The 19,237-nt window shown below is 41.1% G+C and overlaps 1 protein-coding gene across 2 annotated transcripts in view; it reads right to left on the bottom strand.

Annotated features, from left to right (window-relative positions):
* Positions 1 to 18,683, bottom strand: part of ldlrad3 (low density lipoprotein receptor class A domain containing 3) — an 81,136-nt gene extending 62,453 nt beyond the window's left edge. For both annotated transcript variants that reach the window (XM_030096828.1, XM_030096827.1), the window contains exon 1: positions 18,341 to 18,683. In XM_030096828.1, coding sequence (XP_029952688.1) covers positions 18,341 to 18,395 — 55 coding nt within the window. In that variant the 5' untranslated portion in view covers positions 18,396 to 18,683. The remainder of the gene's footprint in view (positions 1 to 18,340) is intronic.
* Positions 18,684 to 19,237: the final 554 nt, after the last annotated feature.

Consider the following 19,237-nt stretch of genomic DNA (forward strand, 5'->3'; position numbering starts at 1 on the left):
CTGTTTGCTGTTTGCAGTGCTTCACAATACTCTTTATTGTCTCTGTGTGAAAATGTAAACAAAATATGTTCAAGATGGATATCGACTTTATGGAAAGACACACTGGCTCTGTGTACTTTTTCTCTTCAGCTACCTTTTTTTTTTTGCCAACAGTAAAGCAGCCAGTGAGTCTCACAAATCTCCGGCCAGACACTGACATCCCGGCCTTCCACTGTTCCATCATTTGCAAGGTTCAAAGGAAACAGCCTTGATAACGACATAAATAAAGCCATAAAATGCCTGTTAGCCGCAGATTTATTTCTGCTCTCAGTACAAAATCAAAGATTTTTCTTTTTTTTTTTTCCCAGCTAGGTTGTGACCACCCAGTGACTTGAAGGCAAACCCTCCTAAAAGCCTGAGCCTTGTTAAAACGGCTGCATTATTGATGACACAACTGTGGGCTGAAATAGCACCAGAGAACAGCCGGCAGGAAAAACAAAGAGAGGGATGAAGAGGGAAGCAATGTGCTAATCAGACCAAAAGAGTGGTCTGGAATATGTGATTTTACAGTATCAACGCAAGAGAAATTGTATACAGATAAATATTACATGGCAATATTACGGTGAATTGAAACCTCTTTTCCACAATAGATATTTTGCTACTCATGGAGATAATTTACATAAACAGGGATTGAATACTATCACAAGTAACCATTAACTGGTGTAATATTAATTGCCTCTACTGAAAATGTTTGGAGAAGTTTAGTCTTTTGATTATTGGCTTTAAAATGTATTATGAAATCCACTCAATATGCTAAACAAATGATTTGTCTCCTTTACATGAAGCTGCAGACAATAACAGCCGTGGGCTTAAAATGAACAGTTATAGTTTAGCTATTATAGGAAATTAGTTCCAGCAACTGATTCTTTAAAAAGCTGTTTATGTAATCCTGTGAATATTTAAAGGCTGATTGAAACATAAATATAAACGTAAACTTTTCCCCCGCACTGCTCTCTGGCTGCAGTAGCACAACATTCAGTGTTTCACTTTCCTATAAGTTAATAATATATAATAGTTTAACAGCCTCTTTTATCAGACAAGGCCTGGTAATTATCGTCCTCCTCTGCCTTTGAATCCTAACAACAACTAGCTGAATTAGTCTGGCTTGGCTAAATATGGGTCCATTAATCAGACACTGGTCTCCCATTAATCTGGGATCATAGATCACACTGAGCCTGTAAATACCAGCGGATTGGTTTATTTTTGCTGTTTATGAGTCCATCTGCATTTACATTAAAATGGAGATCAGGACATAAATGCTTTACAGTGCCAGCTCTATAGTGAAGCCATAATATCCAGTGTAGCATTTACTCATAGGATGTGGATATAGGGCACTTTCAGAAAAAAGAAAAAAGAAAAAAGTTGTTTTGTTGCGAAATTTTTTCCACCACTTGGCTTGGGCTTCACACAAGCAATTGTCCATCTAATCCTCTCAGAGATGACAGTGGCAATTTCAACAGAATCCCAGCCTATTAACATCACCTTGGGATTACCTTCACAGCGAGAAGTAGCAGACGAGGGAAGGAGGGATGCGACTAAAATGAGATTTAGATGTTGGAAGTGCAAAGCTGCTCACAGCATAGATGTTGACAAAAAGCGGTGTTGTTTGACGCACACGCACGCAAAGAGCCGGAAAATGAGCACGCATACATAAAGCCCGACAAATATCGACTTAGAGGCTTGTGTGTGCTTATCGGACTTCAGGAAGAAAAGAAGTTCTCCTGTCAAACAAACATCTGTTCCATTAATTCCAGTCTCCAACATTAGCCATCGGTGGCACAAAACTAAATGCCAGCCCTCTGCAGCGTCTCTTTCATCATCCGGTCAGCTGTCGCAGAATGCTCTAGTAAACAGCACATACCCTTCATCCGCCGCTATGCCGCGAGACCCCTTGCTGAGTAAATTGGCATTTCAGCAGTGGCGGCCAGATACTGAGAAATGATGCAAACGGTGCCACAGAGGGAGTTTGCCAGAGCCGACCTTGCCTTTACACCTGTGAGGCTGTCTCGAAATGCTTTTAGATGACGACCCTGAGCTCTGAACAGGACCTGAGAAAAAAAACACCAGGGAAGAGGATTCAAAACACACTGCCTGCAGTCGAACAAACAGCCTTTAAAAAAAACATTTAGGCTATTTAATGATAAATAGGGCAAAAAATAAATTAAAAGCAGAAACTGAAATGTTGAAGAAATATATGGACTGAGAGTATATCCCATTTGATTTAAAAAAAAAACAACGCTTTAAAGAAGGAGACTGAACTATTAATTCTTCTCAGCATATGCAGACTCATTATGCATCATGGAAAAGATGAACTGTTGCAGAGGGTATGATGAGGAGGAGGAGAAAAAATTGCACCCTTTTGCTTAAATAGTGCCTGGGGAGAGAGAGAGGAAGAGAGAGAGAGAGAGAGAGAGAGAGAAAGAGAGAGAGAAAGAGAGATAAAATGATGGAGGAGAGGAGCACATAACACAAAAAAAAAAGGCACTGACTGCCTTTGTCTGTCTCCTAGTCTGTGTATTAGCAAGTAATGAGCTCCTAATTGTGTAGCCAGGCCATGGAGTCACTGCAGGGGTTGAAAAGCAGCAGGAATTAACTATATCTGCCAAACGTCGGGGCTAAGCGAGCGACAGAGGAACAAAGAGAGAGAGCACAAGGTGAGCGCCGCAAGAAATAAAGGGAGGTGAGACTCAACATTAAGGAGAAGAGGTTCAAGGGAAATGATGAAGGGAAATGTTTATTTTGACAGTATGCAGATGAGAGGAAAAGAGTGCCGCTGGCCCTTGACCGTACTCTCGATCTCTTCCTCGATGTCTGTCCTCTCTCCCTCCGTCGCTCCGTATAATGCAATATACAGTATATCGAGCCGAATTGAAATGAGTCAAAATGGTAATAAGTGAAATGGAGAGGCCCGGGTTTAGTCGGTAAAGGCTGTGTGAGGAGTTCTTGCAGTGGCAGCTGATGCTGTAAGTAAAGGTCACTCAAATGGAATTTCAGGCTATGTCCTACTGTGAAAGGCCAACTTAGACACAGAAGCAACGTGACAGGAAAAGACATGAACGGTGATGAAAAAAGGTCATGACAGGAGACCAATTTTTTTTTTCCCCCCCCCAACTGGTAATTACAGTGGGAGCGATAAGTGCACACACAGGGGATTTCTCACTTTTTTTTATTACCCTTCATACTTTCTGCCATCTGTGTGACATGGAGTGGATGTGTGGGAAAAGTGTTTTACAATCCCTTTGCCTATTTGAAATTGAGCGTACCCATGCAGGGTGAGAAAAGTATTAATTTGTTTACATCTGTTCCAACATGACTGCAGTGTCGACTGCCGTTCATCGTGAGTCCTGGCTGGCACTTAATTCCACTTTGCGGGCAAAGCAGGTTCCCCTGGCCGCACTTCCCCTCCGCATTAGTCAGACTTTTAATTTCATTACGCCGAGTCCTGGACCTCTGTGTTGTCATGGTAATGGCGAAAAAAGTACTCTCACACTGCCGAGAGAAAAGCTTCATTGGGCTCATGTTATGAAAGACACCCATTAACTCTCCACCATGTAACACACCAGCGCTCCTGCTGCTCCATGTCACATGCGCGCTCACAGCTTTCCCCCGGGTCAATATCACCACCTACTCGGACATTCTTCCACTTTAGCCATTGTTTCTGATGGCCTTTGCTCTACATCTATTTTCTTGAGCGGGCTTGTTGACCAGGTGACTGAGCACGCATCTGTCTGCACCCGCGATTAGCTCCATCCACCTCATTTCTCTTCAGCGCTGCTACGCGAGTCCCATCTGCGGTAATGGAATGCAGCGCGGCGGCTGTGGGTGGAGGATGGAGGCTGGTCTGACAGAGACACACTGCCCAAAGTGCTGTGAACAGCACCGCTAAAGACACCAAACCAAATGAAAACAAATGGCCCACTGGGAAGGATGTTTTCTGTCTTAAGGCTCGTTTTTTTTTTTTCTTGCCCCCCCCCTTTTTTTAAAACACTGGATTTATGTGCTTTCATGTGTGTCTGTAGCGAGTTAATTGGGTTCAGCACTCCCACTGTAACTCATCTGAGCTAACTTGCAAAAGAAGCAATTACGAGCACCACAAAGTCACCTCAATCTTCTCTTCTAACATGCGCATATATGAATATTAAATTAAACGTACAGCGTGTTGACACCATGCGTGACGATGAATGCTCGGCACTGCACGGACGTACCTCCCTCTTGAAAAGTGTGCTTTACGAAGAATCAATATTTTCATGCGTGTGCGTGGGTGTGTGCGGTAATGCAGCGGAGACGGCGTGACCGTCTGCAGAGGTCAGTCAAGGAGGAATCTATCATAATCCATCATAATCAGCTGCTGTGCTGTTCCTTCAGGACAGATGAGCTCCTGACCCATGGCGGACACGCTGGAGATGAGAATCACATGAGGGTGAAATGTAACATTTACCAGCTTGACTGGGTTCGATGTAAGACATTTCCAACTTTATCGGCGGCGCCGTAAATGAAGCACAGGGGTCAAAGTACCTAAAAAAAAAAAACTATTGGAGGAACTTTATTCCCTCTGAATGCATTTTTATTATTTTAGAAATGCTACTTGGAAAGAATATATCATTAGTCTAATATGAAACTGATGTATTGATGGACAAGAACTGCTTTCCTTGCATCAAGACTCCGATTCTGTGTGTATTTTTTATCAGTATATTTTATTTAGAATATTAACTGGGATAACTTTAGTTAATGAATACCCATAGGAATTGCCCAGTTGCATTTTGAACAAGCAATTATTTCTCTGTACCCGTTTGCTTTGGTTGAGGAAAGATCATTCTGTTATCGTAGTTGCACAGAGAAGAAATGAGAAGGAATGAGGGATGAGAAGCACACTGTGCTTGGCTGTGCTCGGCTCATAAACAACTACAGGCATATTCACATGACAGAGAAAAAAAACAATGGGCTATTGCTGCTTGTTTCTTGATAGTGGCCATGCGGGAATGTCTGTTGGCACAAGACAGAGAAAGGAATGGGCTAGACAGCCAGTAATAGGCATATTAAATTTTTCCATCACCATTATTCTGGCCAAAATAGCTGCGATTAGCAATATTATCGCAATAATCATCAAAATATGTTTACAACTTTGAAACTATCACGAAAACACACTGGAATCAAATATAGAACATTGTTTGGGACAACTATAATTTTTTTATTACGCTTTTCTTATCAATGACCTTTTTTTGCCCAGTGGGAACAGCATCAATTATTTTAACATCATGAATTATCCCTTAACAAAAAGGTTCAACCTGCACTGTGGTGTCAAAAATAAAGTACACTCCCTTGAATTAAATAAAGATAAAAACAAATATCAATATAAAATACCCAGAACAACACTGTTATCACATTGTGCTTACTCTCTGTACTCAGAAGAAAATTATATTTCACTACGCAAATAATATTGTATCTTAATATAATAGTTGTTCTAGTCTGGAAACGCTCTGCTTGTTGCATTGCGCTACATATGCAGCAAAATAAAAATGTGCATAAACATTTACAATATTGATAGCAATGTCTATGTATGTCTAAAATAGACATAGTATTGTATTGTATAGCGCTGTGCAAGCTCCTGAAAACTAATTTACAGATTACAGGTACTAGATAGGAGAAACGTAATGGCAGTACAACCAATCTACCTTGTTCTCTGGAACAGTAATGTATGCCTCATTTTTGTCTATCTCAATTAGGATGCCAAAATAATGTGCACATAGCTTTATTTCCTTTTCATTGAAGCTGTCAGCGCTATGTGGGACAAGCTAATGCAGATGTGGCACGCCTGCTCCTGAAGGGCTGCTGCACGGCCTGCTCCCCATGTCGTCATGCTCCAGCACACCAGACCATAATGAGTCGCTCATTATCAGACTTTCTGTGGACCTTCAAGATGGCACATTTATTAAGTTCAGGTGTGCCGGAGCTGAGAGTCATTGAAAATGAACAACTGTGGTTTAGTGACTTAAACTGGATACATGCTCTGCAAGAACAGAGAAATTTGTGGAAGTAGCAAGAATAAGAACACATTTTTGAACAAGACTCTCCAAAATTTATATGAAACTGAAGTGCAGACCCAGTGGATGTGATAGGAATAAAAGCCTACATGAAAAGTTTTGCCCATGCTATTTTGGTCTTTTTGAAATCGGTCATGGTTGACGTAAATCATTTTCAACTGTAACTCCCCTGCATGTGCTCTTGGAAGCTGGATGCTGTTTTTAGCAGGAACATTTAAAACGGTGTCTACATCACAGGGACTGTAGAAGGATGTGTCTCACATCTTTTGTGTTGATGTCAGGAGGGTTGAGTGAGCTCGGGAGCAATGTGTCACGTCTCCATTTTTACATGTTAATACAAAAGCAACTAGTGCTAAAGCTAACCACTGGCAACAGAAGGGCAGAGAAAGAGCAGCTTCCCACTAATCATCATTAACTAGTGCACTGCAGTGCTGCAGGGGCATTATGGTGGCACATACAGTATGTCACATTCCGGCATGTTTTTTTCTCTGCTTGGTTCAATTTCTGAACACAGACATTTAATAATTCCACATCAACTGCAGAAATGATTCCAATCAAAAGAGTGGGAAATATTATGGGTCCCTGTTGCACAAATTGTACTTTCATCAAATTTCCTCCAACACATGGACCAACCAACGCTTGCACTTACTGCATTTCAATCATGTGATACAGTGGGGTTAACAGTTAACACAGCCACTGTAAATGCAGGTGTCAATCAGAGTTCGGCTTTTGAAGGTAGATGAGTTGGCTAGCCTTTAAACTAATGGAACATTGGCTAAACCAGTTACTAGCTGATTACTGTTGCTAACGTGGCTTTCGCAGCTAAATGCATGTTTAGGGTGGCAGCTGTCATCCAAAGTTACCCACACAGAGGTTTGGTTTGTCTTTTTCTTTTTGGGCAGAAGCAGACAAACAATGATTGTCGTCAGAAAAGCTGCACAGTTTACTGCTGCTTGCAATGTTACAAAAGTGACTCCTTCACATCCCAAAACACGAGGGAGAAGTGTCATCTAACGTTCATCATCAGTCCAATATCAGTGTTCATCAGATAAGCTAGCTGGCTAGCTTAAGGGAGGTCATCGCTGCGGGTGTTATGTGATTGACATTAGATGACTAGATTGCTCAGACAATACGAGACATTGGCTTGCTGTTGACCAAATGTGGACATCGCTTCATTCCCTGGAGACATTTGTCCATATTTTCTTTGGGTTTAGGAAATGGGAAAAAAACAGACCCTGTTGTTTATCAAGTTTTGCTGTCAGTCAAAATTTCTCTGTAACTCTTCAAAGCATTCAGGGGTGTGGCTTTCATCAACAGCAAAGGACGAAAGGATTTAGAGCTTGATACAAAGTCAAGGCTGCAAGACGTTTTTTGTCCAAAAGCAGCTATACACTGCATAAGAGCCATCCAAGTCTGTGGCTGTCTCACCAGTCCCTCATTAAGCATTTAAAGTCATGAGCCATATAGCGACCAACCTGACATATCATCCTGAAATATAACAAATTAGTCAAATCCTGGGCCTGCAGCTTCTCATTAGGGCAGACCGTACAGGGACGGGCTCAATTACCAACCCCGAAACATAAAACCCAAGCAAGTCTAACAGTTTTGGTGTAATGATCACCCAAGCCAGTCCTAGAACTTCCTGTCCTTCCACCTTCATAATGAACCAACCTCCACTTTCATTTGTTCTCCCTCACTTCTGTTTCACTATGTTCCGTTTTAAATAACAAAAGATAAAAAATGATTCTGGCCCCTCATTGCAAAAGGAGCAGGAACTCCCTTTTGTCTTTGGTATTCAGCGAAGAATTGAAAAGAATCCATTTTGCGGCCTAGTGCTGGAGACTGATGCCAAGCTATGGTTGACAGGAAGGCAGCATTAAGGCAATTAACATGGGCTTTGCATTTGATTTTGGCTGGCGAGACTGACTCTGTAAACAGCAGGCGGGATCGGGTGATTAGTTCCTGTGAAGATGAGCGCCTCGCCTTCTCTGGTCCCTGTCCAAAAGAGGATTACCCTTTTATACATATCGCACAGACACTCTGCACCTTATATGTACACAAACACACAGGGAATGAATGCTAGAGAGGAAACCCGGCCGTTGGGAATCAAAGACTGAGTGAATGGAAAGCAGGGGGCAGACTCATGGGGTTAAGCTACATTTTGTGAAGTGGAGTTACGCCTCTTCCTCACATTAACAAGCAGCTTCTGCGTTACTTCATCTCTCAGACAGCAGATTTATAGCGGGTTGCCTTGACCCTTTTATCATTCATTTAGCACAGAGACTAATTCTTTACATTCACCTCAATTCATTGAGCGGGTTTTTAAGTGTATAATAATGGGAAATTCAATATCAATATGAAAGAGTCTTGAGTCAAAGCCCTAAAATTAATTGTGACAAATAGATAATTATTTTAAGTTAGATGAATTGAAATTGATCTTATTTATCTGCTAATGCATTTGCCTAGAAGAGCTGAATCAATTGCGTAATAACTTTTTTGTCCCCAGATTAGAATTTCACCTGAGAGGGGCTAAATCAAACATACGTCTGTGTGAGAGGGCATGCAGTGAAAGGTGAAGAGAATTCATCTGGCACTGTCAAGTAAATGTCAATCTAGTGTGAAAAGAACTGTGGGTCACAGCTTTTCCCCACAGATATTGGTGCGTATCAGTAACTACGGTTCAGCCGTCCTCTCCACTCACTTTGTCATGCTTGGCTTGACACTCTGGGGTTCAGTAATAAGGTTCATGATGGCAAGTGGCATAAATATGGCATATAGTCTACACACATAGGCTTTAAAAAGAATCTGACAGATTGATATCACCCAGACACAAACAAATATTCCTGCGTTTATGGGGAAAAGGAATAGCAGTGCAGTGTGTAAATTTCACAGTCTACAGCTTCGCAATTACAACTGCGAGTTTCACTTCAGCAAATGGCTTGTTTCATGAGCCAGTGTTTCTTCTGCGTTAGTCTGTGGATTAGAGTCTAACACTGACCTATTGTACAGCCCGATAATACTGTGTTGTGTAATGGATGGAGAAAATAGTTCCACAAAAGGTCTCCATGATCCTAAAGATTAATCTAATCCCATAGATGGATGCATTAGCAGCAATGCTGCGCCTCTAAAACAAGATTCACCTGCAATGTTATTGAGGCAATTTGCATATTTATCACACGATGCCTGTGCTTACGCAACTACACTTGGTACACAAAAGAGATAAACATGGAAAATAAATGCTTGTGTGATTGCAATCAAAAAGTCCTGTCTCGTTGAAACCATTTTTCCCATGATTAGAAGTTTCAAAAATTGCCTCTAATTTCAAAATCCGAAAGCTGGTGGATTGAGTTAGGCCACTCAATAAAATGAAAACTGTGGGAGCTGTATCACAATTACAAAATAATTATGTATGAGGCTAAAGGTGTATCCACACAAAGGTTTAGAGCTGCATAATTATCACCCCAAACATTTGGCTGCTGATTACAAACTTCCAAAACCGGCACACACATTTGGCAGTGTGGAAAACAAGTGAAAGGGTCTACTTTAATTGTTTCCGGTGGCATGACATGTAGCCCAATTCTCTTCACGGCAAAATGAGATGTTGAGTTATTTCTAAACTAATTACACATGGCAAAAAAAAAAAATGAATAAATTGATAACAAATAGATATTTGGGGGCAGGTCAGTGACAAAGGAATGATGAATATGCTGTAATCCAAGCTGAGTAGGTGAACGCTCACCATCATCACCAGTGAACGCACCTGATAAAGGATACAGCATCATGTGTGCTAAATGCAGGCAAAAGTTTCGCTCCAGTCGTCAACCTCCCATTCACTAATCTTTCGACACCAGTGCAGCTCTGTATCAAAATACTTCTGATTTTCAGCTTGTCTTGGTGTTTTATCATATCAAATCACTTGATCAACAAATTTCTTTTAGCTGTGATTTTTCTTGGTGTGAGATCGTAAAGTGGCACGACACTATATGAAAACATCGCTGTCTGAGCGAAGTGAAACCTTCAGGCTGCTGTATTTTTCATGAATAGGAGTTGCCAGTTTAATCTGCTAAACAGCTCTGTTAGCTTTTGGTTGTTGGTATTTGAAAAAACTGGCACTTTAACATTTGGACGTGTTGTTGTTAATGAACTGACCCCAAAGAGCGATGCTCATTAAATACAAAATTCAAGAATTAATATTGCATTTTCACAAATATATTCAATCATTTCAAATTTGCCTGAGTGGTTTACTCCTATTTATTATGCAAAAACTCACAAATACACATTTATTTCTGCTCTATACAGACTGAAAGTGATACATTAAAGTTATGTGAAGATTCATTCTGTAATGTAGATGACCGTCTTCATATCACATTCATGTTTTACACAAGTCCAGTTGCCCTAATGTCCATGTTCCTCTCCTTTTGTTGACCTTTACGGTAGGGTCTGTTTAGTTTGACACAGGGTTGTTGGAATTTCAGCCCAGAATAGTCTGTCAGTGTGCACATTGGCTGCCACAGTGGCTGTGAGACACAGTACAGCAAATGACTGTTGATCACGGGGGACAGCGGGGGAGCCAGCTGTCAGCGTGCCAGGGTCCGTTCCCCGTCTGACAGCAGGCAGAGCCACACCGGGGACACATGCAGTGGGTTGTTCTCTCACAGGAGGGATCTTGCAAAAACGGATAAAAGTAGGTAATACCAAGGTGACTGGGCAGGGTAAGATTGAGAAATTGCTGCGTAAGCTCCAAACGAAATTATCCACCAACTCTATAGCCGTCTTTCAACTGAAGGTCTGGACGCCTCGGAATACAACTGTATACTGAAGGTGAAGAATAGCTTCAATATATTACGTTAGAAGACACAAAATTTTGAATTGCACTTTAAAATGAAGAGAGCTGCTTGACAGCTGCATGACTTCCCAACCAGCAAAGTCACAGTCATATAAAGAGAGACGGCAAAGAAAGAAACCATATTATGAGGTGCAGAGATGAGTGAGAGACAAGACACAAATTAAGACAATTGACCTAAGCATCTGATCATACTAATCACCAAAGATTTCCTCAAAGCCTTTTAAGAGATTGCACCGACTGTAACATCACTATGAACTTGACTTCACCAGCATCTAATTAGTTCATATCCAGAGGGAGGGCACTATGTGTGCTAAGAACTTCTTCCAGGGGTTCTATAATTATCACGTTAAAGAAATTTGGCTTGAAAATGCCCTCATTTAATTTAGCAGACTCAACATCAATACAGTAATATTATTTGGCAATTTCAAGCCACTGTGGGAGCCTTGGACCTACATACGAATCATGGACAGAAAAAGCAAAACACTCATTTTTTGTATTTTTCATCTTGTCAGTTATTGTAAAATTGCTGAGTTTTAATGTGATGCACATCTAAACATTTTCAGGTTAGTGTGAACATAAGGGATTTAGTAGGAGAAGGCTCCACACACTTATTAGAACTTGATCTATAACAATTGGAAAATAAAGAGAAGAATAGGTTCCACAGTTAGGATCATGTGTTTTCTGAAGCATATATTTTGGTCAAAATTCAGATACATTCTATCCACCAGAATAGTTTTCTCAGAATAAATCGTTGGTCACTGAGCAAAATCTCAAACGAACAATGTGGGAGGAATAGATGCGCCAGACAGGTGGCCGGCCAGTTGTGCTGCAGTATTTCCCACAAATCTTTCCTTCTGAGCAGCGCAATCATGCTCTTTAGTGTTTCCCTTCATGGTTATTGCAGTTTATGTACGTGACACAAATTATCAATTGATAAACCTTCATTCCAGCAGCTATTAGCTGAGTTCAATTCAGATAAACAATGAATGTCAGATGCATCTTCCATATTGATTATGCTTTTGCATAAATTTCTGCTGAGCCTCTTCAGAATGTTTTGCTACTTTGAAAAGACAATGGACGGGATGCTGCGGCACCACCCACCTCAATCTGTGCAGGGTGTCTTTGCCCTGAAGGACTGCTCAAAAACTGAAAAACAATGAGATCTCAGTTCAGGTGAAAGGGGCTGTTTGAAGGGATGAGAGGAGCAGAGAGTGCAATTCCCTAAAAACATCTGAGGTTTTTAGGGTCATCAGCCACCCCCGAGGGGTGCAGAGCAGATCACAGCAAAAATGCTGTCCCTTCTAAACTACTCATAAAATATTTGTGCATGTGTGTTGGTGTGTGTGTGTGTGAGAGAGAGAGAGACAGAGAGAGAGAGAATCTGCATGCACACTAAAAATCTTTCTCCTAGCCACAGTTTTAAAAATACTCATGGATATTCACTGCTAAGGCACTACTTGCAAACAAACTTCTCAGCACATTTCAAGTTACCTTTGGGCCTGAAACTGTTCAAATCAATGTCTAGCACAAACTGTACTCACGATTAAGCTCACGGGGAATTAGTTATAGACAGCTGACAATGTGCTGGGTAAAAATGTACAGCGAACACATTGTATTTGGCTCACGTTCATTATGTCAAATGCAACTGTTTTTCAAAACAACGCTCGTCTATAAATAAGCACATTTATTCGAGGTCTGATGTTACCGTCCAAGGACAAAGTGGATCGATGCAAAGCAACCACTGGGGATTAAAAGAGCCTCCATCACCGCATGGCAAATTAGGTAAGATCAATCTTCAATCAATATGTAATGAGCTGTCTCCCAACTTTTTCCAGTACATTTTACTCCTCCGTTTCTCTCGGCCTCCTTCGATCCACACACACCAGAGTTCATGAAATATTTAGCATCATGACTTATAGATCAGAGATTCTCAGGACAGTGCACCTACATACCCCACAGAGCAATATAATATGATTTACACCTATTGGTCAAAGTTTCAATTATGTGCAGGTGCCTTGCTGATAAAAGTGAGTAATGTGTAGAACCATTTGATGACTGATGAAGAGAAACCACACAACCACACACACATATGTGCTTACAGCAGTTAAAGTTGCTCTGTTACCAAGGTCTGAAATGTGACTCCGGTCACATGGTTGTGTTTAGCAGCTCCGGGAATTAAGGCCACACTGCATTGGCCTTTCTTAATCCCAGGCCTTCTCAGCACATGCAAGTACTGCTGGAAGCACCTCAACCATGTCGGCCAGCTCGGAAACACACAACATCTTTCTCTCTTTCTTGGCTCAGAAATAAGCACGGGCAGAGAGGTGTATTGTGGCAGAGAGGCGGCCCATTTCTGTGAAGCCACAGTGCAGAAATACAAAGCACAATGAGCAGGAGACAATGTGATTCTGTTTTCTTATTCACTGTGAGAAATGACCTGTATAGCCTGCCTTTGGTTATGAATGGAACGGCCCTCCCACCTGGCCTGTGTGTGTGGCCTTATATCTTAGAGCAGGTAATGAAGCATGCAATTGTTTGGTTTTGGTTTTTACACAAGAAAACTGCAAAAACAAAGTAACCCAGACATTTACTAATGAAATGATGGTCACTGTCCAGACTGCACAGCGAATTTGTTTTGGATGAACTACCCACTTCACTGTTCCACTCAGTGTGCATAACAGCAACATGTAAAGCATCAAGGCTTCGTCCAAAATTCCTCACTGAGGCTAGAAAGAAGTTGGAACATCTCCATTGGCTCATGGCTGAAGTAAAAAAACTGTAATGCAAATACAGAAATAGTACAAAAAGCTCTAAACACGGGAAACCATGTTCAAGCATAACTCCATATTTTCAAAACTGGTGATTGCCTGAATATAAGTTTTGGCCTTATGGGAATAATGATAGTTTAAAAAATTGCATTTCAGTATAATGAGGCATTAAATTGCCCATCTGAGTGAATTTTTCACATGTCTGTTGATAGTCAATCTATTTACATTACACCTAATTAAAAAACCCTGCATTACTCCAACTACAACAGAACACTAAAAGAACATAAAGAACATGTTTCTTTGACTGAAATCATAGACCTCAGCATGTCCTAGAGCTCCACACAAAAAAAGTAAAAACAGTTAAACAGGAGCACAGCAGAAGGCTGACTGCTGATTATAAACAAAATGGAAAACTGTGGATGTTGTTTTTGATGGGATATGGAGACACGTCATGCTTTGGTGGCATGTGGCGTCATATGTCGACCACAAATGGTCCAATAAGGACAAGTTGGAAAAGCATAAATTGCCTCCCGTTATTGCACTGGTAACAGGATTTCCCCCAACAAATCCACTGCCCTCCCACACATGTATACTGGGACAATACCAACACCTGGTCGAGCTACAACCACAGCTCTGCGTCTAATCATGCATGACAGTCTCTTTGTGTTTGACCTGGAAGTGAAACCTGTCCTTGCTGGACCCCGTCGTCACCCACCTGGATGAACAGCTGCATTTTACTGATCTCCAAATCAAAAATGTCATTTGGTCTCTTCTTGGATCTTGGAAAACCGACTAAAATATACAGGCCACTGAGCGATTGATGAATACTTTAAAATGAATTATCCTATTGCGGATTGTTGCATCACTGCCTGTAGACACTTTAGACAGAATACAGTACACAAAAGTAAAAATGTTTACTGAGGGATGAGTGAGGAACAGAGCAACAACCTGACAGCTGATGAATTTTTAACCAAGAACTCCACAACAAGTCCCATTTCAGAACCAGACCTAGATCATAGAATAGACAATAAGTCATCATATATTTCAGTTACAAAACATTTCCTTACTACTTCATGAATAGCTTTTCACACCTTGAAGTATATCATAGTTAGGACTGAGTGATGATTAGATGAACTCGGCACCCTTAGTCGACTTTTTGGTAAAATCAGTGATGCTCTGCGTTCAAGAGAATTTAACTATGTAAATAATTAACCTGTGCAGCTCGAATCAAAGTGTGCATGCCTCAAAAAGAACATGCAGAGTTGGACCACGAATGCACATCATTATCCAAGGTTTTAAACCATTCCAATGTTTCAATGCGGCACCCGAGGGCTTTGTTACAGCGCACAGTGAAGCGCTCACTTTCTAAATATATCAGGCATATCAGTGTTTGCTGGGCTAATGATGGGCCACTTAAAAAACTGTTACAAACCACCCAGCCCAAATGGTTGCTGTAGAAAACTAACAAGAATCCCAGAAGCTGAATTTTACCATGAAGACAATTATTCCTGAAGAACAAAATCACATAATTAAAATATTGAACTCATGATAGTTTATCCCAGAGGATAACAAACACTAATAACACATCATTACCACCTACATAGGTCTTCATACAGAGCTATTCAGGAAGCGTAGGGACTTTTGTTTAACACACATAAACTTTGGTGTGTCACACAGTGGATTGTTATTGGAATGCCAACAATATTTACAGTCAATCTACTCAAACATTCAGTGTGACAGTTACTGAAAATTCTGAATCTGTGATACACTGCTCAGATAATTCATTGAAAAAAAAAATCAGTATTTTCATATAACAAGACAAAATTTATTCTCAACTATTATATCTATGAAGGAAAATGTTCTTATTTTACAATGTAGACAGACATCAAAAGAAAAGAATGATTATTTATGCATTTGAAACCTATTTTATTAGCCCCACCCCAACTCTGGAAGGATTGAAAACATCTTTAAGAATGGAAGAATTTTTTGGGCCACGTCTTCAAATGCCAATATTGTAATTAACATTTGAAAAAGTAATACCTAGCCACTAAAACCAAATTGATTTTGAATTTGCAACAGACCTTTAATAATGTCTGGTTTAAATGTCAAATGAAATGTAAATTATTTTATCAGAACAGCCCCTTTATACCTTTATTGATAATGATAGGCCATTAATGAGTTTGGATTTTAAGTAATACCAATTTCCTGTATGAACACACGTTTAGTTCTTCAGCTCTATATAGACTCAATACACAAACAACAGCTGCCATTTTTACCCTGAGCAGGCGATGATAAAATGTTGAAGCGTAATTTGTTCTTTCAAAACTGACAACAAATAAGCAGTGCAGAAGGAAACAAATTTCAGTAATATTCTTGGAAAAACATTCTGACATTAATCATGGGCACATGCTGCTTTGCTCCAGTAGAGAAAACCAGAGTGGGCTTTGGCAGCTCACGATAAATCTCAGCTCCACGCCTCATGTAATCAAATCTGCACTTCCCTCTCACTGACATTTACACAAACTTATTTCCTTTTCACTCAAGACAGTTTGACTTGTGAGAAATCATGGGTGTTGCTAATCATATAAAAGATGGCGCCATTATTTTTCAGTGTCTCTTTAGGCAGTAACTATGTGACAGCCCAGAATATAAAGCCTGAGGCTGTTTATGATCCTAAATCATGAGGGTGGCACCTTTTCTGCAACTGTGTAAACACTGTGTGGGAACAACCAAACTAGGGGTGCACAGGACATCCACTGGACTATGACCAATCCAGTGAACTCAAACACTTGTTCACCAAAACACACAAACACTCCTAAGGAAAAGAAATGAATCCTAACACTGCAATCTACCTCATAACAACTGTGATCTCCCATTTGTAAAAGTAAGAAAAGGTAAAGCACCAGATGGGTTTTGCATTAAAGCAAACCTACTAGAGCTGTGTTAAATAATGCCTAATAGCATATTGGTATGCGATGACCTCAAGTCATTACAAATGTCAACATCTGCAAAAACAACAGCAGCACTGGCTGAACACATTTTCAAGGAATGTGCTATATAGCTGATAAATAACTGAACAGAGTAACTCTGACTAAACTGTTGTCATGAGAAGGGATTCCTGAAACATCAAGCAAGATTGACACCAAGGGTAATGAGTAACATTAAGGAAAACTGTCACCCTGCTGAGACCTTACTGTGCATAGCTGCATGTTACCGCCATGCAGTTTTCACCTGGTATTTCAAAGATGCATCTCATAATTATAAAAGAAAAGCATGCATTAGCAGTTAAATGATGACTTAAAATTTCAATCAGGCATGAATGTGAGTGTGTTTGTGCAGCTGTGTGTAATGATCTGTCCAGGATGTGCACAGATTTTGCCCACAGCTTTAGGTTTCTGACCAAATGTTGGATAAATTGCTAAAGAAGCAGGATGGATAGATATTAAGAGGTTCAGACTGTTATTATTAGTGATTTACTATGCTTAAAACACATATACCTAAACATGCAACAATGTTTATCTCTGTTCATCTTAACTATTTTGTATCTTTTTCGTTAATGATCTGATGAGTGAACACCTTTAAATGTTGCCCATCATAACTGTGACTACTTTGATGATTTCCGCTTTTAGAAGCTCCTGTTTTCCAATGTTGAGGTACCTGCAGATGTAACATTGTCTACTTTGCTGTAAACCTTTTTTAGAGAATCCATCCATCTTTCCATCCATCTAACATCTATATTGCTTTATCAAATTCAGGATTGCAATGGGTTGGAGGCAATCCCGGTCAATAATGAGCAAAGGCATGGGTGAAAAAGGCATGGCTCAAACAGAAAAACAGACCAGAAACTCCTGTAGTCACACTTTAGGGCAATTTACTATCAGCAGTCACCAGGAATGAAGCAGGAGTTTTGGATCTGACTATTTGAGGAAAAAAAACATGCACAAAGCAGGAGAACATACTCAAACATACCACTTTCATTGTTGACACGTTTCGTGGCCAACACAGGTGGCCTTCAGATATTCACAGTTTGCAGTCATTGGAAACGGGATCTGTCGCTGATTTTGAATACCAGGTAACATCTGCATGCTTTAAAGGGCTGAAGGGGCAGCAGGCTGTCCTAAGTATAAACCGCAGGGGAAGAAGTGTCCTTCAGCTGCCGTGGAAGGGCTGCAGGACAGATTGACTTGTCAGCGCTCAACTGTCAACAAGCGCTCACTCATAACGGGGGAGACACGACTCCTCCGAACACACACACACACACACACACACACACACACACACACGCACACAGTGAATGAAGGGTGTTTCCAGTTCATATATTCCCACTCTGAGGACGCTTTGCCCACCGTCTCAAACAGATAAAGAATAATTTTCCCCTGGAGATAATGAAACATATCTATTCTATTCTAAATCTCAACCGACACTGCTGCCAACACTCCCAATTTATAGATTATTATTATATATAAAAATGGCATTTCAGTCGGTGGAAAGGCAAAGTCCGATAACTTTTCTGCAGAAAGTTTGCGGTAACTCGTCGAAGGGGGAGAAGGAAGAGATTGTGCATCGCCCCCCTCTTCCTCCGTCTGTCCCACCGAGGAGCTGGAGCGTGTCCGCGCCTTGACAACAAGCCGAAAAAACTAACTTACCGACAGTTCTGGAGCCTGAACCCGAACCCAGCAGGAGGTACCAGATCCACATCATACGGTCGCCTTTCTGCCCCCGGCCTAGTCCTACTGTCCTGCCCCGCTACGGGGCCAAAAACTGGGGGCAAAAAGAAAGAGATCGAGAAAGAAGAAGAAGAAAAAAAAGTAGTCCGATGCAGCAGCTCCGGGACAGTTTGACTATAAAAGTTGGACTGTTTGCTAGAAGTCGGAGCTCGTCTGCTCAGGCGGGTTCGCGCCGGGACAGCGGTATGGAGTCCAGTTTGGGGAGGGAGGGGGGGCAGGCTGGAGCTCCGGAGGGGCTTCTGGTGGCGGCGGGCAGGCTGTGGAGTCGGTCCTCGGTGTGCCTGAGCAGAGAGGGAGAGGCGGAGTCGGAGGCAGGGAGAGCAGAGGTCGGCCGGTCCGAGCTGCGGCTCCCAAACTGCGGACTGAACACCGCGAACTGCCCCGTTAGGGGGAAATAAAAACGTGAGTTATTTCGTTTCGTGGTTGCAGAAAAGTCATACCTGCTGTGTTGATAGTTCAGAAATAGAAATGGACTTTTCTAAGGGTTGTGGAGAAAACCTCATCAGGATTTTGTTACAATGTAAACTTCATGATAGCGAATAGTTACTACTATTACGTCATTATATTATCTATTGGCACGTGCTTTCAGGGTGACATTATAAAAAACAAAAACTCTTGAAAACTAATTGCACTTAGTTTAAAACTTACTAAGAAAGAACTTTAATACTTCGCATTGATGTATTCATGTAAGTGGTCTCCATCCAGGCTCTACTCTTCTTTTAGTCTGCATCTCTGTCAATCACCTGTCAAATCACCTGGAGTGACACCTGACACCTCCAATCAGATTACCGACACCCCTTTCTGGCCCCGCCCCTC

The sequence above is a fragment of the Salarias fasciatus genome, chromosome 7, assembly GCF_902148845.1.
Source record: "Salarias fasciatus chromosome 7, fSalaFa1.1, whole genome shotgun sequence".
NCBI classification, from domain to species: Eukaryota; Metazoa; Chordata; class Actinopteri; order Blenniiformes; family Blenniidae; genus Salarias; species Salarias fasciatus.